At 44.5% G+C, this 21,881-nt stretch overlaps 1 protein-coding gene across 3 annotated transcripts in view; it reads right to left on the bottom strand.

Annotated features, from left to right (window-relative positions):
* Positions 1-1,148: 1,148 nt before the first annotated feature.
* Positions 1,149-21,881, bottom strand: part of BEND7 (BEN domain containing 7) — an 80,010-nt gene continuing 59,277 nt past the window's right edge. For 2 of the 3 annotated variants that reach the window (XM_046678719.1, XM_046678721.1), the window contains exons 7-9: positions 14,655-14,774; positions 7,001-7,054; positions 1,149-3,461 (exon numbers count right to left, since the gene is read on the bottom strand). In XM_046678719.1, the coding sequence (XP_046534675.1) occupies positions 3,400-3,461; positions 7,001-7,054; positions 14,655-14,774 (236 nt within the window). In that variant the 3' untranslated portion in view covers positions 1,149-3,399. The remainder of the gene's footprint in view (positions 3,462-7,000; positions 7,055-14,654; positions 14,775-21,881) is intronic. The other variant, XM_046678720.1, reaches the window with a different exon arrangement.

Raw genomic sequence — 21,881 nt, 5'->3', positions numbered from 1 at the left:
TCAGTAAATGGTTGAACTGGGCTCGGGGTGCAGCTGGGAAATGAGCCAGCTGCCATCCCCCAATCACCCTGTAAGGCTGGGCCTGTAGGAGGGGAGACAACAGAGGCAGGTGTGTGAGCTTTAATCCTACAAGAACGCAAATAGTACCCTCCCTTCCACTGGAGCCTCCTGTGGTGAAACTGGGTCCCCTGACACTGGGTTAGAAAGCCCGTAGGGCTGTCAGCCAGGTGATATATAAAGCACAGATCCTCACCAGTGTGTGGGAGCAAGGGCATCCCAGAGGCCTTGGGCCAAATAACGTGAAGTGGGCCCCCTCACTAATAATTTCATGGCACAAAGGGTCACACGAAACCCAGGGGGCACTGTGGAACGAGGGGCAGGCCGGTGGCAGGCTCCCGGCTTCCAGGAGGAGTGGGTTTGTGGAAGACTCCAGCTGGCTGTGGTTGAGATTTTCTTTTTTTGCAAGCCATTCACCCTGTCACCTTTTCTCTAGCAATTCAGCTGCATCCTCAGGCGGCAACTACTTCCATCCCCCAATGCCCACCACTCCTTGCAGCTGCGGAATAGCTCAGGGACCCCCAAAATGAGGGCCCCTGAACCAGACCCTGGACAGAAGCTGGACAGAGCTGGCTGCCTGCGGGTGCCCAAGGCTGCGGGGCTGGGTGGGAATGCCTGTTCGACGTGGGAGGGGGCAGGCACCCAGGGAGGAGTAGCGCCCCTCTGTGTTCAGAGACGGGAATAAAGCAATTATGTTTGAACAGCCACTCTGCATTAGAGAAGACTGATTTGTCCTTCTGGTGTGTTGTTTCCATAGAAGCAGGGCTTAACCTTTTAAGTGAAGATTATAAAGCTACCTAATTCATTTACAATTAGGCTTCAAGCATGTTGGTACTTAATGCTCAAGTGCCACCATGAGACTTGCTCCAGCCATGGATCTGACTGCCAGGAAGCCTGTGACTTTCAACATTGGAAGACGCTCTCTCCGGTAGCAATCTAGTTTGTTTATTTTTAAAAATTGACTTCATAAGGAGATAAAACTTTCAGTGTAAGAGCACCAGAGTACTAATAAATACCTTTTAATTAATGGACAGCATTGACTCCTGTTCATAAACACGGAAGGGCTGGCATACAGGCACGAAACAGGCGTGTTCAATTAAAGTAATTTATTGTATTCTTCCAGAATGGACATAAAGAGCATCTTGGGAATTGATATCACAACACAATGTTATACACCATTTTCACAACTAGGCTTATGTTGAATTTCTTTTAAAGAACATAGTAATTTTTAAAAATCTAAATATTTACATATTAATAAAACATATATACAGTAGATTGAGACATTATCCATAGATATGGAATAATTTTTTTTTTTGCTAAGAAAGCCTATAAAAAGGATTTCTGGATAAAGTCTGAACAGTAGTCACAGTAAGCAAACACAAATACAATTTTAATTTACAAAATAGGATTTTACTGTTGCAGGTTTATGATATGTATTTCCAATTTGTGGATCCATTGCACATTTCTGTGAGCTGAACAATCCCCACCCCTCCTCAAGTATTGACAAATCCAAGCTGTCACCCAGTCTTGGAAGGAAGTGCTTTTGAAGGTTCATGGTGCCTGTTTAACAGATCCCACTGCTGTAAGGTAAATGTTTCTACCTTTATTAGCAACATTTTCGTCTTATTGTAATAGAGTTGAAAGGTCACTAATTAATCTTTTCGATTCCCTTAAGAAGTATCTCCTTTCGCAAGGCAGAAGACAAATTTTAAAACGTATGTTGCAGAAAAACTAAAGCCCTGGTTCGTGGCACTTCATCAGACCACTGGGTTTCATCAGGCCTCGGTCTCAGGGAAAGGATTATCAACTGGGCCCACAGGGAAAAGGCTAATAACTAAAGGGTGTGATGGAAACAATTGCTCTGAACCTTCCTTGCAGCTTCACAAGAAGACAGAAGACACAGATACATATGAGATGAAGCTGTCCAGCAGGGAGAGTGAATCCACACACCACACCTGGAACTTGGTCACATTACAGGGACACCTCTTAACTTCGGCTGATGAGCTGGTCTTCAGCCGACACTGATTCAGTCCAGAGCGCCCCTCCCAGCTCAGGGTTAGCTGTTCAGTGTGACATAGCACAAGGACCTTGGACAGGGCACTCAGGAATTTAGGCTAACTGGGCCAAGGATGGGTTACCTGGCGCTGGGCAACCATGAGCCTCATCCCCCTCAGCTGCCTCAACTGCCAACCAAGGGACCTCTGCAGTAACTCTGGGCTCGAACACTCCATGACTTAATCAGTGCTAGGGAGAGGTGTTAATCGGGAGCACAGCAATTTTCTCCCCTGCGGTTTGGTGTTTCTACAGTCCAAATTTCTTTCAAGCCAATTTTTGTCTTTTGGGTCAGGTGCCAAAGACTCGAGGGAATTTGCTTTATACAATAAATGAGGTGCAAATGCAGTGTTTCTAAATAAAATGGTATTTTAAATTCACCATCTTATTACAGACAGGAATCCAGAGGTAAATATTGCTGTAAAACGAAGACACACATGGCAAGATCTCTCTTTAAAATGAATCCAGATTTTCATTTGTTGGTTTTATATAAAGTGGAGGGCAGCTGAACTAGGAACCGAATAAAGTATATAAAATTAATGAAGTACATTTGTGGCCGGTTGCCACACAATGCCAAACACTGGACCACTCAGTTAAAACCGTCTGTTGAAACAGTTGTTAAGTATCATGGAGATAACTGGTCGCTTTGAGTTTCTCACCTTTTAATGAGTTATTTTGTCACAGTGTGGACACAGCCTACGTGAAAGGTTTTTCTTTCCTAACAATTCACGTATCACTTGCACTGATTCAGTTACAAGTGATTATTTGGAGGGGGAACTGATGTTACAAATGATTTCATCTAATAGATCAGAGCTATCTCGTCTCCCAAAGCATCTTTTCCATCTTCTAAGCTGACGAAGGTCTGATTAATTTTGGCCTTCACAACTGCTCCCTCAGTACCGGAAGGAGCCATTCTCCCTTATACTGCATCTAAGTAAATTTATGTTAAAATAAATACGTTTCAAAACTCCAAGTATTCACACTGAGGTGATGAAAAAAACAGGGGAGAGCAAGTGCTTCCTTTTAATGGACAATGAACTAACTGGAGCATATGTTGGACTTTCAAAGGGTGATAAATCGACTCTAAAAATGTTCCTTAAAAATCTTATACCAAGTTGGAGGCTTGATGATCACATATTACAAAGAAAGTAAATGAAAACTATTCCAACGTGACGGGTAAACTTCACAGAACACCCACTCTTTGCAGTAACCTGAAACGCTATGTGGATCTTGGAGGAAATTCACACGGAAGAACTGCGTATGCTAACGACCAGCGTCCCTAAGGCAAGTCTAGGCAGTGAAATGCAGCTCTGTGTCCTCCGCGTTTCCTCTCCTGGTGTCAAGTGCGTTACCTACAACAGAGACAAGAAGATGAAGGCAGACCACTTCTCTAAAGGTGCGCTGCACACTTTACTACGACACGGCTGGACGTAGGTACTTTGGGTAAGTGAAGACTGCTGTTGGTGAGGCATCTGTGTTTCACACTTAAATCACTAATTTTTAGCCAAGGCTTTAGTTGTGCTAAATGAGCAATTTTAGCCATTAGAAATTTGTAATGATTCTTTTTACAGGAAAGCCCATGAATGTGTATCACTATTTGGCATGTCCATATATTGTTCAGGAATAGAAAATGGCTAAATAAAATAGGATCTACCTGTAAAACAGAATATCATGCAGTTATTAAAATAATGTGTATGAAAATTTGTAATAAAATGGAAAATGCTTTTTAGGTTAAAAAAACAACTCAGGGAACAAAATTTTATGCAGTTGATCTCCATTATGTAAATAAATAATAAAAAGAAAAGTCTGGGAAAAAACACCCAGTAATGGTTGTCTCTGGGGAGTAAAATTCAAGTAATTTACATGTTCTTCCTTACACTTTTTCTTTATTAAGTTTTAAAAAGTATGTAAAAGAATGCCAATTTATGACAAAAATTGCGAAGCCCAGATGAGCTCTGCACTGCTCTATTTCAAATTCAGAAGCCTCCTTTTGAAATTTTAGAAAATGTTAAGTTTAAAACAATAAGGTTTTTTTCTTCCCAACACAGACTGTTCCCAAATCCTGGGCGCCTTTCCTTCCTTATCAGAGCGCTCTCTCCACACCCAGGCAGCAACTGGTGTCGCGGCCTCCGTCCCTCACACTGGCTGGGGCTCTCAGGGCGAGGTCTCGTTCACCAGAACCTACCACAGTGCTGATTCCTGGGAGCTGCTCGAAAAGGCTTACTGAGGGGGTTGAGGGAAAAGAAATGAAGAAAATATGTTTTTCCGCTATAACATCTGTATCCACTTTTGTTAAAACTCGACTCAGAGAAGGTGCCTTAAACGTAGGGATTGAACCGTATGTCCCTGGACTGCTTGACTACAACCTTGACCTGGTCGATTCTGGTTCATGGAAACACTTAAGGATTTACGCCCCCTCCTTGCCCTCCCCAGCACATGAATTCGGAAGGAAAAATAAAGGTAATAAAGGCCTTGTTAAATCCTGAAAAAGGACCAACTGTTGCCAGCTCAGATAAACCAGATAAGGAAAGTCTGACAGTCTCAAATCCAAGGATGAAGCTACCTGTGCAGGAAGGTGGCCTTCCCCTCTTGGAGGGCCTCTAGGGCCCAGGGAGGAGGCAGGAATTAGTAGTAGCACTGCATGCAAAGAAGCCACCAGACCGGGATGGTACTTGAGAGGCACTCCAGAGACGTGCTAGTCTAATCAAGATTATTTAATTTCCTTACTGCAGAATTTGGGCACCAATCTGACTTCTTTCCCCCTTTCTCAATGATAAATGGTATTATTTAGCATGCTGTTTAGTAATTTGTATCAAACAGCTCTCAACAGTTTAGTGAAAAGCCTTACAGGGGTGTTCTGCTATAGTCTTCATCACGACCTTACAGCCTTGGGCGAGATCTTAGAAAGAACTCCGGGAGTTCACACTGCAGTGGACGTCGGGCAGACTTACGATGGACATTCTAATTGTGGAGACTGAGACTGCGGTGGAATCCTAAAGGGCTTAGTACATCCATCGACTCTTACAACCTTTAAGAAACATGCAGAGGAAAGCTGGCTTTGGCTTAGGGGTAAGCTAGGTGGTGTGATGGCTGGGAGTCGATAGGCCTGGGCTCCGGCCAGGCCACCAACCAGCTGTGAGACCTTGAGAAGGTCATTTAGTGTTTCTGGGCCTCAGGCTTTTTTACCTGTAAAATAAAAGGACTGGATAAAAAGAAGGGATGGGACTAGATGATCTCTAAGGTTCCTTCTTTCTCAGATTCCTTGAAATTCTTTTCAGTTACATGAGGTGGTCCTACCATCCCCTGTGTATAATTTTCTCATCTGAAACATTTCTCTGTTTCCATCTTCAGATAGGAAAATACAAACGTATTATTTCAAGGCGGATGGTTTTCAAATAATAAAAATTTTTAAAAGCCCACTGAGTCAGACGACATTGAGGATGGGCCGTGCAAATGCCCTGGGGTCAATGGAGCTGGGGAGGGTGAGGGAGGAACCCTGGAAAGCACAATTAGAAGAGCACAGTATTCCTCCACAGCGTCTCCTGAAATGCACAATTTCATTATTTATAGTAGTGTTTCATGCATCTACTGGGAGTGGGCCAGGGGTGATAAGAACAAGGCTAACATGAGTTGTCCTGATATTCAGAAGACGGAATGGGAAGGAACAATAGAGATCGTGCATTTCAGTTCTCTTAATTCATAAATGTGGAAACATAGCCAAACAAGAAGAGAAATTCCTTTTATATAATGACTATATATGGTAAGAACTTGATGTAAAAGGTCCTTTTTGTACTATGCGGCTCATTTCATTTATTTGTCCGTTGATCTGTTGCTTAGCTACTCAGTGACAGAAGGCCCTGTCCCATTTACATGGCTGAGTCTTCTCGTTGCTCTGAAGTTCACTAACACATGTCTGTTTACACCTAGGAACTCCGCTTTCGTTGCCATCTCAGGATACGGCTATCAATGAACATGTGATCTAGCATGGTTTCCACCCACACTAGCTACCCCATTAATATCTGCCCAATTTAATTTAAAACTTACCACCCCATATCTAGAGTTGAGATTTTTCACTGAGAGGGTTTTTTGGGGTATCTGGGGTTTGTAGGCCGAGAATCTTCAGGTATTCTCTTGAGGGCAGTCAATAAAGAGTCCTGAGGCCAAGTGAGGGAATAAATTGTTTGTCACGTGGCTCATGGATCAGACACCTGTCTCTCGGGCTCTTAGGTATGAACTGACGCAGAGGCAGGAGGCCAGGGTGAGAAGAATTACTCGAGAGTCCAATAACGTGAAGTCAGAACTGTGTCTACGGCTTAACGCTGCAGGAGAAGCTTCAGTGGAGTGCGTTCGGCTGATCTGGTTATGTGATGCTTTCAACAGCACCAGGAGTGTGCCACCCATGCTAGGTGCATTGGCTCAGTGAGTCATTCAATTGAAACACAGTGTTCACTGGCTGCCCGTTCTGTGAAGAGCAATGACCATGTGCCTCTCAAAGCTCTTTTGGGGGAGGTGGGAGAGGACAGAATGGACATGAATTTCATCATAAAATGGGTGATCCCTGTTCTAAACAGAAATGTCATTTCATGCTAATATACTTTTTAATGTTCAAAGGTTTGAGAGGCAAAATGTGGTGACACTAAGTTCTTAGGACGTGCTGTTCTGAGGTTTTCAAGAATATGAAACAGAGTGTGAGAAAAATGTAGCTTTTCGTATTCAGTGTGAAAAGTGTCTCTGAACACAGGGCGCTGAGCACCTCTGAGTAGTGGGTCTGGGTCTGCTCAGAAGCAGTGTGCCTAAGCATCTGCATCTCTGACGTTAGAAACATTTTCAATGCAAATATTTTCCTGTGCTGTGTTTTCCAGCGGGTGATGAAAATGTAAATGTGTTTTACCTGTTGGTGGTAAGGAAATGCCATCCAGTCTTTCATCCCCGTCAGCCACCTCTGCTGGTTACAAGCATAAAACACAAATCTCATTAGTTTCAGGGAGCATGTTCATTTTACTGAATACAGTAATATAATTTAAAAACTCCCGTATACATAATAGTTTTCACCTTTCCTTTCCCTTTTCTGCTTCAGTCGGTTCACAGTACAGATTTTAGTATTATTATTTAAATAAAATATTTTTTAGGATGATGATATAAAGTCAGTCAATATTCCTATATTAAAAATTGTTCATATCTGTTGAGCTTTATGCTCTCAATCATGCACTTATATACATATATACGGATCGAGGATCTGGGGTGAACTGTTTAAATAAGATCGGGAAGGCACAGAGGTCAGGGAGTCCCTATGGCAGAATTTCACCTGTCATCCCCAGCACCCTTCCTGTGGGGCAGGCTTAGGAAATCTTGAGAACGAACCTTTCTCTGGAGATGACTGGAAATTCAGATCCTAGAGCTGCCAATCTAAAACTGGCATCAACTCAGTCATAAATAAAATCAGAAGGAATGAGCATTTCTTCAAAGGATTCATCACTTCTATGTTTTAAAATGCAAACCTTTGCTCATCTCTGATATGTTTCAATCTCTTTTAAGAGTTTTCTAAAGGGAGATCCTACAGTCACAGAAAACCTTCCACTAAATACAAAAAAGAAAGTGCCCACTTGTCTCCTGATAACTGACGGGCTGGTCAGTCTCCTCGACATGCTGTGGACAGGTCGGAATATTTCACTATGGCAATCTGGACAATTCTGGTGGTGCTCCCTGGCCCCAGGGCTAGTGGCCCGCTGGCAGTCACCTTCCTGCTGCCTGCATGTGTGCACAGGAGGCCAGTCAAACGAGGGCTGCCAGTGGCATCGCGTTGCAGGGCTGAGTGGGTGGGAAGCAAAACTAACACTATGATCTTGTTTTTTTTGCTGTTGCTTTTGACACAATCAGGGTTCAGATATGGCTAGAGACGTTCACAGATTTCCACTCGGTTCACCCTCTCCATCTCGTCCTCAGATTGTTACACACTAGCATCAGTGAAAGACCCATTGTCTGCTGACCTGCTAACTCCACCTCAAAGAGAAAACTGAGAAGAGACAGAATCGTCAAGACCAATTGTGGTCGGCAAAGAGTAGGAACCAGTAAAAATGATCTCGTAGGTGAACATTTAATAACAACAACATTCAAGTCAAGCAGTAGGATGAATGGGAAGATTAAAATTCTGTGACTAGGTTTATCGACAAAACACAGGAAGGACAGACTAAAATGGTGACAGTGTGTCTCTGGATGCAAGGTTTACAGGTATTTAAAATTTTGTTTGAGTTTTAAATATTATTCATATACTTAAAAAATAACAAACATAAGTTATTTTTATACTTAGAAGACATTTTTTTCTCCTAATTGGCTTGAGTGGATTTGAAGATAGGGAGATGAACTCCCTGGTAGTTCGTTCATTGTCTAGGATTTTAAAAATTCTTCAGTAATAATAACAGCAGTGATAGCCACCACCCCTTATTAAAGGCTTACCATTTACTGGGCACTTTACATACACTGTGTCAGTTAACCCTTAGAAAACCCTACAAGGCAGGTCTGTTACTAAGTCCATTTCAACAAATGAGGAAACTGAGACAGAGAGAGATCAGGAAACTAAGATAATACAGCTAGTAAGTGACACTGCCAAGGATCTGACCAGGTTAGTTAATGCCTGGGCCCTGAAGCTCTTTGCTATTACTAGTCCACACACACACATCACTGCAGCATTATGAGCTAATGTTTTAAATCTTCAAGTTTTGGTTCATTTTATACTTTCATAACTTTGTGTACTTTACACGTATAATTGCTTTCCATTTAGTTATAACCAAAATCAGTTCTGGGTATAAGTGTCTCTTCCTTTGTAATTCAGCTACCTTCACTTTTTAAAAACAGGCCTATGCAATTATGTGCTTTCATAAGAACAGAACATATACAACCACAAAATACATAAATTATTATATATAAATTAGTATATGCTAGTTTCATGACTGGGGCGAAGTGTCATAGTTGAAGAACATGACAGTGTTATTTAAATTTAATTATAACATGTATCTGTAACAACAAGCTCACGATCTTTCTTCCCTGATGACAGTTGAGTTTTGAAATTTGGAAAAGATTGAGCAAGTCTAATAAAAATTTAATAGCAGTGACAGCTTTACTCTTAGATCCAACACAAATAAAAAATTGCGATTTCAGCTCCGAGGAAATAATCTAATGAAAATGATAAAAATCCACACCAGGAAAGGAATCATTCCAGTTATAGAAAAAAAACTATTACATGTGATGAGAGCCCCAAATGAATTTCTATTTGGATTTGCATAACAACCTTTCAGATCGGCGTGGGGTACTGCTTTTTCTAGAAGCAGCGCGGGCCTCCTTAAGCGGTGAGTTGATTAGCTTGCCCAGTTAGAGTCTGTACCTAATTCCAGGAATTGAGCCAAATATGATAAATAACGCTGAAGTTGTGGAATAACTATGAGACACTATTTTATCATTAGGGCTGAAAAGAACCAACACAAAAGCATGACAGCAAGCAGTATTATTGATCCAGGCCTCTTGGCTCCTATCAGCATGACAAAGGAAAAGCCAGTGGCTCCGGGTTCAATTTGCTGGGGTCCCACTTTTGTGCTGCTTGAGGAGAATGAAGTGTAACAGTATTTGACAAAATTGGGAGACAAAACCTATGAGGCAGGTCACTGCTGACGCGGAGTCATTTTGGTCTGTGTCAGGGTTAGTTCTGTCCTACAACTACCTTCCACTTCTCAGACGCTAACAGAACCTGCTCTAAGGGCAGCGGAGAAGTGCCAGGGTGCCAGGCACAAACATCTCAGTAGATGTCTAAATGCAGGGGTCAGAAGTGAAAATGTCCCAAATCAAATATGATACCACGGAACAGAGCAGACAATGTTCTGAGCACGTGAGAGGCTCCCACGCGGAGGGGAGTGGGGGGAGCCGTCTACAGTGTGGGTCCCATTCTGCAGGAACAGGCAAGCATGTGTGGAAATGAGCAGGTGTGACGTGAATTACTGACACAAATGCTGAGACGGTTAAGAAGTGTGTTCACGGGCCAGTCTGTGTGTGGGCAAGAGAAACAGGAATGCAGAGGGAAGTCCCCACTGTGTGCATGTGTGTTTGCTGAGGGGAAGGGAATGGTGGCCAGAACTTACAACAATTGGTCTCAGCATCTGACAACAGGAAAAAAAGAGGTGGTGTGTTTGTGTATAAAACACAGAGTGTGGGGAAACAAGATTTAAACCGAACTTCCTGTTCCAGTCACGTGGCCCACGGCCGGCAAGGCTGTTTCCGTGTCTCTGGGAACAGCCTTCTCCAACGCACTCAATACCCACTAGCTGGTCTTCTCCCTACTTTTCATGTCTTCTACCTTCAAGGTTTCTCTTCAAACTTAAACTTCCCAGGTCCTTTGGGGACTTTCAATCATTCTCCTCAGCTAGAGCCGCATGTTCTCTGTCACAAAGCCCCCTCTTCCTTTCTCTAGTTGTCTCTGCAGCACCTACAGCAGGGACGTCAGAATACTGGATTGATCCGGTTCTCTTCCCTCAAGCTCCGGGGAGCTCCAAGTCTCTCTCGCACTGTCCCTTTACTCCCACCAGCCCCTGTGAAACAGGAAGGGGCCAGGCTTCAATGGATTCTAAGCAGAGGAACTGAGGTGCAGGCACCTGCGAGCCTGTCTCAGGCTGGACGTCGGTGGCACAGTGAGGACCAGCGTGTGGGAGAAGCAAAGGGCAGCTGTGGCTGGTTCCTGGGCTACTTCGGCCCTGTGCCTTTCCTTTGGGCTTACTGAGTATTACATTTAGGTTTGTTCACTATGACAAATTTTAGATCTTTCTTAAACCCAAATATCATAGTATCTTTGTTTTTTGGGGTTCAGCAATTTCCCCCTGGAAGTCAACAGGGAAATGGAAGTCCTTACCTACTGAAGCAGTCAAGATTGCCAAGGTAGAATTTAGGCAACACGAGACCAACTTAATACTTACTAGCCAAGGACACCACCCAGGCTTAATACCAGAAATTTGATTTGGGATATAAAACTGAAGAGAAACAGCAGACAGGACATCAGCGCCCCATCAGGGGTTACTTACTGTGGAAATCTACGGGGCAATGGTCTTTAATAACACCTGTCATTCAATTGTAAAGAACGTTTTCACCCCCAACTCTTTCCTGGAGCCTGAAACCTACAGTGGGGCTAAAGTAATAAGAGGTGCCTTTGTGAGGCAGGAGATCTTTAGCAGAAGAAGGGATAAGAGACCCCCTAGTAGGAGGTTAATCTTCCCAGGTGTTACTCAGTTAACCTACCCTAAGTGAAGACTCGGAACCTTTAGGGGAGGATGGCAGAAGAGAGGAAATTGGTTGGGGAGTAAGAGGACTAAGGAGGTGGGGGGGCAGAGGAGGACAAGAGAAAGGGCTGGAGGAGGAAGGCACTCTGGGATGACCATGCAAGTGGCCACAGGCATACCCAGGAGTCCTAAGGACCCTGTTCCCAAAGACAGAGCTCAGGGCTGTGCCCCACGGGTTCTGGGGGGATGGGATAAAGTATCTGAAGCTCAAGTACAGAACTGATGGAATGTTCTCCAGGATCTCACATGACCTTGATGACCTAAACAATAAGACCTTTTAATTGTGGACTATTGTCTCTTTGTTTCCATTGATTGATTAGTTCATTCAACAAATATTTTTGCGTGTCCACATGGTACCACGCACTGTTGTAGACACTTGGGACAGAAACAGGACTCAGATGCAGTCTCTGCTCCTGAGGATCTCACGGTCAGTGGAGGAAACAGTTGTAACTATTCTGGCGGCAGAAGACTAATGTCGGTCGTGGGGCTGCCTAGGAAGGCTGCAGGAGAAAGTGACCTTTGAGATACTATGACAGGAGGAGGCACTGTTTTCCAGGCAGAGGGAAAGCATGAGTGTGAGAGCCCAGCCTATTTCAGAACAGGAAGTCTGCTGTGGCCGCAGGAGGCACAGGCCTATGGCAGGACATGCGGCTGGTGGGGAGGGGGGCATTGGACAGCAAAAATCTTACATGCCACGTTGGGGGTCGGGTGTAGAAGGGATTTTACTCTGGGGATGGCAGGAAGCTGGCATTAGTATTTAGTCGGGGGCAGGGCATGACCAGATTTCATTAGCAGAGGCATCGAGAACAGAGTCTAGGGTCTCGGGACATGGCCATGTCTGGAGCTGCACACTGGGGAGCCATCGATGATGGCACAGTTCCAGTCACGAGTGAGGATTTAGAATGAGAACAGCACCAAGTCTGGAAGCTCGGGAACACTGGTTCTAGGAGACAGGCAGAGGAGAAAGAGGCAGTGAAGGAGACCGAAGGCACTGCCAGAGAATCTGGAGGAGAAACAGCGAGAAGGAAATCACAGAAGAGGGAAGAGCGTTTCAAGAAAGACACGATTCGACAGTGTAAAAGTCAACATGGAGGTCAAGTCGGAGTGTTACTATAAACAGAAAGTGAAATGTGATCATCTGGAGTGAGCGCAGCAAGGGTCTATGTAGGGGAGGGAGCTCAGGGGGCAGATGCCGTGGACTCTGAAGTGAACTGGGATGCGGAAGCTGGCGCAGGGAATGCAACCCCTTTCGGAAGAAATCCGACCAACAATGTTAGGAGAAAGAGATAATGGTGGTTTAAGGAAAAAGGAACGGTTTGTTTTAGTTTTGACTGGCAAAGCGAAGGAGGATAAGGTCGTGAATGTTTTTTGAGCGCTATTATGTGTCAGCAATATTTACATTACCTAATTTTAACTCTGAAAACACGCCTAAGGTAGGGATTGGCCTCGTTATATAAATGGACAACCCGAGGCTCAGAGATGTTGAGTAATTGGTCCAAGGACCCAGGAATGTGTAAAGGGCGGATCAGAGCTGGGAATTCCCACTATATCATGCTGCTGCAAGTATTTGCGACTATTTGTAGATTAAGGAAAAGAAGGCATTGAAAACTGGGAGACCTTGGGAGTGAAGGGGGCATTATTAATAATTACACCAGGACAACAGGAGCAAAGCAGACTGCCCACACAGTCTCGGATTAGTCTGTTGGTCCCCTGATGGGTCCCCTGACCTAGGATACGACAGGCCCACAGGATAATGGCTCCATCAATGACCTCCGCCACTCCCAAGCACTGCTGCGGATGAATACAGATATTTCCAGAGCGGACACCCTAGTCTCACTATTGAAGACATTCAGGTACAACATACATCTCCAGCCTCACAACAACCCTGAGGCAGGCTGTATTTTTATGTCCACTTCATGACAGACACTGAGGATGAGAAAGACGGAGTGACCTGCCCAAGGTCAGAGCTGGTGACGAGCAGACGTGAGACTCGAAAACAGACCTTCTAATTCCACTATGACTTATTATCCAATGTCATAATTTAGTAGTCCATTGCTCTTTATAAAAAAAAAGTATCAATTAAGTATAAAAGAAAGCAAAAGCTTAAAAAAAAAGAGGAAGGGAAGCTTTTTAATTAAAAAAAAGTCATCTACAGCTGAATATTTCAGAGTCCTGACAGCTACTTTTGTAGAAAAGAGCTGTAAGGTTTTTCACACCAAAAAACCACCTGGTTCCTCAGTGCCTGAGAGGCTTGTTGTCTCAAGGGGATCCCCAGCCTGTGCCAGGAGCTCTCCCCGGCCGCCCTTGGCTGTCCTCCTCCACAGGCTTGGTCACGGCCACTACGAGGCATAGTGAGTCACATGAAAGGATGTGTCAGACACGGTCTCACGCATTTGTACCGCTGTTCCTGTGGACATCCGTACCATCCAAAGGTAACATTTCAGCATCTGAAGTCCATCTCCCAAACTCTCACACGCCAGCCACAGAAGCACCGAAGGCGCTTACTGGACCAGGCATCCTGAGATTTGATCGGGAATTATTAAAAAAACAAACAAAAAAATATATATATCTTTAGAGGTATGTGGCCTCCTAGAGAGGATTAGTCTTACATGATGGCAGAAAACTGACCTGAGAGAGATTCTGCCCGGGTAAATTGGTCCAGTGTCATTTTAGGGAGGCTGAGACTTCAAATGACCAAATCTAAATCATCATAATTTTCCTTTTCCTGGAAATTTTCCTGGAAAAGTAATCCCAGAATTGCCAAGCCCAGGTTTAAGGGGGGGGAAAAAAATATATATATATATGTATTTGACTTACAATCCTTTTCTGTCTATTTCATGTGGTGTTTCTGGTAGGCTGATTATTGCTATTTTTTACCTTAAGCAAATAGTACTTTTTATAAAGTCATGTAGATCTAAACAAACAAAAATCAAGAGGTCACAGAAACAAATCATCAAAGAGATCCAGTGTCATACATGAGACGCACAAGACCACAAAGGAGATGAGCAATGACAGGAAATGGCCTGACATAATTCTTACTATTTAATCTTCTGGTGAATTTCAACATTCATTTGAATAAGACTTTAGAACACAAAATCACAGCACGTTACATAGAGCATCTCCCTCAAGAGACAAAAAGACAACAAAGGACCGGAGAGCAAAGAACCATACTGTGCAATGCCTGAGATTCAATCACGGGCTTCTGCAATCATTCTCCTGCAGCTTACATACCTGAGCCTCTTTTTAACCTTCTTCTGGCCAGTTTAATTTGATCCTGTAGAATCTGTACCCAGTCCCTCGGGCCAGGGAGTTTATCCACGTGATTAGCGGTACAGTATTTTTCTGTGAAGACTGAAAGAAGATGGGGAATATTGTTAAATACTTTAACAAATAAAATATGCAGATCTAAAATCGGAATATATCCCAAGAAGGAAGAAAAGCATATTCGTAAAAAACATCCGTTCTGCAGTGGATACCGTCAACATCCATATTACATTCGTTGGGTGGAGCTGGAGCTCGGCAGGGCCCTGTCTGCATTTACTCTACTGTGCTTCAAAATGAAACTGGCTATAAATATCAAGTAGAACTGCTGGAAACTGCTCTTTTGACTTGCTCCGCGTCCATCTGTATGTCTTACGGGCAGAGAAGAAAATGCTTCCTATGGGACCACTGGCCCCATGACAAAATTCAGCAAGTGTATTAAAAGATTTCACTTTTTTTTTGTTAATTTGAAATCTAACGCAAAACTGCACAAAAAGATGATGTTCTCATGGTGATTCCAACTGACAATCAACACATGAATAACGATGCAGTTGAGTCTTAACGAGAGTTCCTCTTCCACTCTGAGTCAACCTCTTGCATGTTGGACTAGCTCCGAGGAAATAGCTACCTATTAAGCACAAAAGAGACTATGAGGAATCATATGACTGGACAAAAGGGAGGCAAGACCATTGTCGTCTTAGAGCCACACGGTGTGTGACTGCTCGTACAGGCGCTGCTGTTGACATTTCTGCCCCACACCCTGGTCCTGAGCACTTTTAAACTTGCTCTTGTCAACTTGCTCTCCGTAAGGTCGAGACCTAGAACGCAGGCACAGCAAACTGCCTCCTTGTTATCTAACATATTGGTCATTTTAATGTTCTACAGGTTTCTTTTAAAAAGAAATGACAAAGGAAAATGTTGACAGATTCAACTATATAAAATTTAAAAATTTCTATTGAATAAAAAATTTCATTAGAATGAGAAAAGCTAATTGCACTAAATATGACCAAAAAGGTTCAATATTCAACACTATATACTGAGCTCATTCAAATAACAGAGCAACGTCAAAACTCTCCATTGATAAATGGACAAAGTATACTTAGCAAAAATATTAGGAAAAATGTTTAATATGTAAGCCAAAAAACTGCAAAGCACACTCTATCCCTATTAATTAGAAAAACAATGTTAAAAAGCTAAGACTTAAAATTGTGGGGACCTGGCACATTCAAACATTATTGTTGGCATAAGCTGGCAAAACCTTTTTGGGGAATAAGACAGTACAGCAAAATGAGAGACATAAAACTGTTACACCTTTGGAATGGTAATCTCACTCCTAGAAATTATCCTAAGGAAGTAATTTGAAAGAAGGGGAAAGAGCCACATACAAACGTATACCCACCAACTGTGCAGGAAGGTGAAGGGCAGCAATGGGGAGGGCCGGTGTGAGGGAGCAGAAGCAGGGGATCCTTTCCAGGAAGCTACCACAATGCTCAGCGCCAGGGCAGGGTCAGTGAAGATGGCAAGTGGCCAGAACAGTATCTGGAAGTGGCATTTCTGGTGACTCACATGACCCGGCAAGTACAGACGAAAGGGACGGTTTGTGAGGGGAAAGGTGGGATGTGTTAGGCTTGGTGTGGGACACACTGGGTTTGGGGTGTTGGCAGAGCACCCACGTGGCGATGGCTAGCAGGTATTTCGATACGAAACCTGCAGTTCAGGGAAGGGGTCCGGGTTGAAGGTGCCAGTTTGAGAGACATATAGGCAGTAGTTAAAACAATGAGAGAAAAAACATTGACTGGAGAGAACACAGCGAGTGAAGAGAACACTGGGCCAAGCACAGAGCCAGAGAGACCCGCAGTGTTTGAAAGGAGAAGATGAGCCCCAGGATTGGCTTGAGTCAGGAGAACCAGAAAAAGGGTTTTCTAAAGGCCAGTGGGGGGGTGCCAAGAAGAGGAGGCACCAACAGACTAAAGTGCAGAAGAGGGGGCCAGGAAGGGAGGTTTGGAAGGTGGCCACTGGAGGCCAACAGGGAGTGGTGAGGGTGACCACAGATGACACTGAACCAACTGGGTTCAGTGGGGAAGGAAGAGAAGAGGGAGGAGGGCTGAGGGCTGGGCAGACGGGAGACTGAGGGAAGCAGCCAGTATTGTGTGAGAAGACAGGACCCAGGAAAAAGGAGGAGACAAGAAAGGAACCACACCGGAAGAACTACGAGGTGACAGGATCGGAATAGAAATGGAGGGGCTGCCCTCAAACAGGGGAAAGCGTCCTCCTCTGAAGCCAGAGAGGGGGCAGACTGGCGGCAGACTGACAAGTGGTTACAGGTTGGAGTGATCACTCCTGAGACTTCACTGAGCTCAATGGGGAGGGGTATGGAGAGCATGGGGAATGTCTGGATTTGCCTTGAGAAGAACAGGAAGAGAAGGCAGCAGACTCAGGACACAGGGACGCCAAGCAGGAGAGGGGGCTCCATGCTTAGGGTGGCAACGACCTACAGGGGCAGGCCGTTTTCTCCTGCGGCACCTTGCAGCTGCTCGTTAGGAGTGGAGACACTGGATGGTACGGCTGGTCCAGGGCTGGGAGTTTGCGGGACAGTTTTGGCAGGAGGCCAGGGATCTAAAGCACTTGAAGATGCTGGTGAAGATGCTACCTAGAATGAATTACCTCATCTTTCTTCACTCCCTGTTCCTGCCCAAATCTGGGAAGGAAGTAAAGCAAGTAAAAGGCTCACAGCCTTGGGAAAGTCTCTAGAGTTCAGGGAATGGAAATGTCAATGGGGTTGGTAAGGAGGTGTCACGGAGCAGGGGCAACTGAGAGTATATTGCTGGAACATAAAATATCGGCAGCGGAGCTGTTCTGTATGAGCGTGCTAAGGTGTGGTCAACGGTGTGGGGCTGAAAGCAGTAGAGGTGACTGTTACTGTGGATGAGGTCCGGACACTATGAGGCCGAGCATCAGACGGATCTTCCCAGTGAAGTTACCCAAGGTGAGACCTGGGCTGGAGAGGAAGAGGCACCGCTGTGATGAGCCTTAAGGGAAAGCTTCCATCCCAGCCCCAACTGGGTAGATGAGGAGTATGATTAGGAAGCAGAATTTCGGATTGGAGAAATACCAACCAGGCTGCCCAGTACAGGGCATGGGGGGCATGGGCGAGCAAGCCGTCTCCACGTGGGAGGGAGGGAGAAGACACATATTCCCAGGGGAGGTGTGTTTCTGAATCCCCTATACCAGATTATAGACAACTTCAAGGGTCTTCATTTATTTCGTGTCCCTCAAAGCAGCGACCACAGTGCCCTTGTACCGAGTGCCCTTGTACTGAAACTCAATAAACAGTTGACAAAGAAACAAACATATTTTCCAGTTTTGTTTCTAACGGAAGCAAATGCAATAGCTCACAAATTTAGACTAACTGGAGGAGGAAGGACTCTCTGAATTAGCAGAAAGTCTTAATTAATAGAATGAAGTTAAAGAGATAAGGTTTTATTACATTCAAAACGCCCACAATAGCATTCCTTGATCAGAGAATTGCCCAAAGGTTCTCAAAGTCCTGTTTTAACAAATAGAAAAAAAAAATGTATTTAGTGCCCTATTAGTTTGTATGAAAATGTGTACCACAAAAATGATTAAATATAGTCTTAGTAGGTAAACATCTCCCTCCTTGTAATATTATTTATATCATTAATTTCCATAGCAACCCTCTTTTCTTAGACTGTGCAATGCAGGTGTCCAAATTAGCACATTAGGAAGTAGTGCTTCCAAATTAACAAAGTACATGTGGATTTTGCCAACATCAAAATAACTCCCAGCAACCACATGGGTCAATGACCAAGTTTAGGAGAACCAAAAGGAAGGTTCTGGAATGTCTTCTCCCACTCTGCAAGGGGCTTCCAAGCAGATGCCTCGAATCTAATCTTGAGCTCAAGTATTCTGCCACTCACTAAAAAGGCAACAATTTCTGGTTATTTTTTTCTCCTTTCAGTTAAATTTTATCTGGTCTCAATAAAAAGAAGCCAGGGACATCGCTGTCTCCTGGGTCTGTGTCTGAGACCACTGGAGGCACAGCATTAAGGCTTCTCCAAAAATACCTATAAGGACAAATATTTCCACTGGGCATGTTACTGACATTCTATGCCATGGATTACACTCAAACTTAAGAGCCTTTTAACTAGCATCTACCTACTGAGGATGAAATCCCATTCTCTTTGTTACATGAGCAGATGAGGCCTTAGACAAGGCCAAGACTGTCATTGTATTGATCTGAAAATGCTCGATATGCTTTGTGAATAGAGGTATCGAGTAACTAGAAGATATGTTTGCTATCCAAATCTATAGCTAAAGGTCAAGCTATTATCCTGGTAACAGTTCCATTAGGAGTAATGATGTGAAAAGAGGGACTGGATTAATGCACTGGGTTTCCCGCTATGTTAATAGTGGGTCATTAGGAATTACAGTACAATTTGCATTCATCCTTAGAACGCAATAGGTCCTAAACAGAAATTTCCCTCCTTTCCTATTTTAATATGTTAAGGGGAGGCAATGGCTAATTTTAAACGAGTCCAAATAATCCGAACAAGGGGACTAAGGCCAACAATTAAACTAAATAAAAAGAGTTAAAACGTCTACTATGCTTAATATAATTTGAGGTCCCAAGGCACAAGGAGTATGTTAAGTCACTGGGGAAATGACAAATGTTCAATTTGATCTGTACATGAATAATGACTTTTCTCGGATGCCTGCATTCATTTGAACCATGGCCTTTAATTGTATATAAATAATGAATAAGCTGGTGGTGGCTGAGCGGGCGGGTCCTTCCTGAGGAGCACGGCATTTAATGTAATCATCAATGAACACGGTGGTGTGCAGCGTGTCTGAATGCGACGTGCTGAGAACACAGCGGATTGGCCGTGTTCCCCAAACAGCTCTGTGTTCACACAGTAGTTCCTGGAGGACTCTGAATTTGGATTCTTCTAGCTGTCTAGGCTGGGAAAGGCAGAATATGGTGTGGATTTTTATAAAGTCACTGGATCACTCAGATACTTGAAGAAGCAGGAGGAGCCCTGCAGAGCTTCAGTTTCACTGTGAAATCCTCTAACTAGGATCAAACACTGGCCAGCAGTGAGAGCCCACCTTATGATGTGATGACTCAGTTTTAACTTCTGGTCAAACAGATGAGTGAAAATCAAAGTTGACATCAAGTAGAACTGAAAGCCAGGTCCCCATTAGGTCTGCGAAACAAACAGAGCTTGCAAGGGGCCAGGTACAAGGATAAGAAAGAACTCTCCGCAGTGGGGTCCCCGGACCCCTTTGCTGGGGGTGTGCAAATGGAGAGGGAACATTGGGGGGCAGCTCCAGGTGATGCTCGCTGACGCCCAGCTGCAGGTGGAGGAGACCAGGTTTCCCCGCGGGCTGTCTGCCTCCCACCTCCTCACAGCTCAATGAGTAGAGAACAACCAACCAGCACCCCTCCCACCTCCTCCTCTTTCCTTTCACTCTTCCAAGGCTACACTTGGAAGCTTCCCACGTGCTGGGGAATATTTATCTCATTTAATCTTCGCAAGAACCCAGTGGCACAGGTCTGGTGATCCTATATTACAGATGGCAAAGTCCAAGTACGGGCAGGTTATGTCGCCGGCCCGAGACTGCACAGCTAATACGGATTATACTCCACATAAATGATTTAATTTTTCATTTAAAGTTGTAGATGAAGGCACAGATTTTGTAAGAGAAAAATGATTGAATTCTAAATATGGCATAAACAAATCAATAACTCAGGTAATGCTTCTGTGTGAAAGCTGTGAATGTTGGTGTCACTCCAACTACACAAAATGGAAGCATGGGGGACGGCAGAGGAGAGAGGACCAGGTGGGGTCTGTGATGATCTCCCCTCCATCAAGGGGTTAGTTGGCTTGTGGCAAGGACAGGAGAGGGAGACTGGTCCTTGGGTAGGATGGTGCATAGGTATTTTCAGCTCTGAGACTGATGACTGGCCCAAATTTCATTCTAATAGAGTATATATTTTCTTTGATGATTTTATGCTGCTTCACTTCCCAATTTCATGGTGAGAGCTGAAACCTATAAGTTATAGGCTTGATATTCATTCTAGTAACTTATGAAAATAACAATAAATGTGGCGGTTAAGGTACCATGAGAGAAAGGGAAAGAGCCAGAATGAGGCTGGCGATGGTGCAGGGCTTCATATCTTGGTGCAACTGTTACTGGTCTACGGACTGGCTCTCAGCCATACAGGTTCAGAAATCTGATTTTATCAGACCACCCGGAGGATACAGGCCTGAGAAACCAGCTCACAAGAACTAAACCTACAAGAGATTGATAAATAAACTAGGATGACAATGAATTAATGTGTAATAGGGGGGATTACCCTTCTGGTATCTGAAACATTTGAGTTATAACCCAGTACTCCCACTTCTTGGAATCAAGACACTGGAACGAAGAACTAAACGGAAAGTTGCTTGGTGAGCATGGAGTTGACCCAGAGGCAGCTGGATGGTGTGGGGTGGGCCAAGCTTTAGGATGCCTATGGAAAACTGCCCACCCCTGGCCCCTGCTGCGAAAGTGGGCAGGAATGTTTCATCCCAGTGCCCTTCAAGCTGCTGGAGCAGTGATGGGCCCTTGACCTAGGGAAGCCAAGTGGTGGACTGCACAAAAGGATGAGCTGGGCCCTCTGGCATCCTTCTCTTCAGAACAGCAAGCAATGAGAGGATGAGCTTTAGCAATAGGAGGCAAGGCTGAGGCATCATGACGTGAGTAGTCCCGACGTACCCTGGGCAAACCACAACTGTGAGGGCCAGAAACCAAGTGGAGGAAGCCAGCCGGTGAGGAGAGGAGGGTGAAGCCGATGTGCAGAGAGAAGCGAAGAGCCAGAGAGACTGACAGTGTAGCTGGTGAGAAGGGGATGCAGCCGAAGAGCAGCCTCCGTTGCTACCACTTCCCCGTGCAGCCTCAAGGCGCAGCTTCTTCCTAAGGGAACCTGACGGACTCTGCTTCTTGGAGAGAGCATTTTACGACGGTCGGAGTAAAGCCTGATTCTTAATCCACTGTTGATTATGTACCAATGACCTCCACACTCCAGTGCCCAGAACGCACAGTACCGAGTGGGCACCAACAAGTCCCTTTGCTTTCCTGTCCTGGCCTCTGTGCACACCGATCTTCAAGGCACATCACGAGACACACGGTCGC

This window comes from Equus quagga, chromosome 12 (genome assembly GCF_021613505.1).
Source record: "Equus quagga isolate Etosha38 chromosome 12, UCLA_HA_Equagga_1.0, whole genome shotgun sequence".
Lineage (NCBI taxonomy): Eukaryota > Metazoa > Chordata > Mammalia > Perissodactyla > Equidae > Equus > Equus quagga.
The sequence above is the reverse complement of the archived record's forward strand: the minus strand, read 5'-3'. Positions and strand labels throughout refer to the sequence as shown.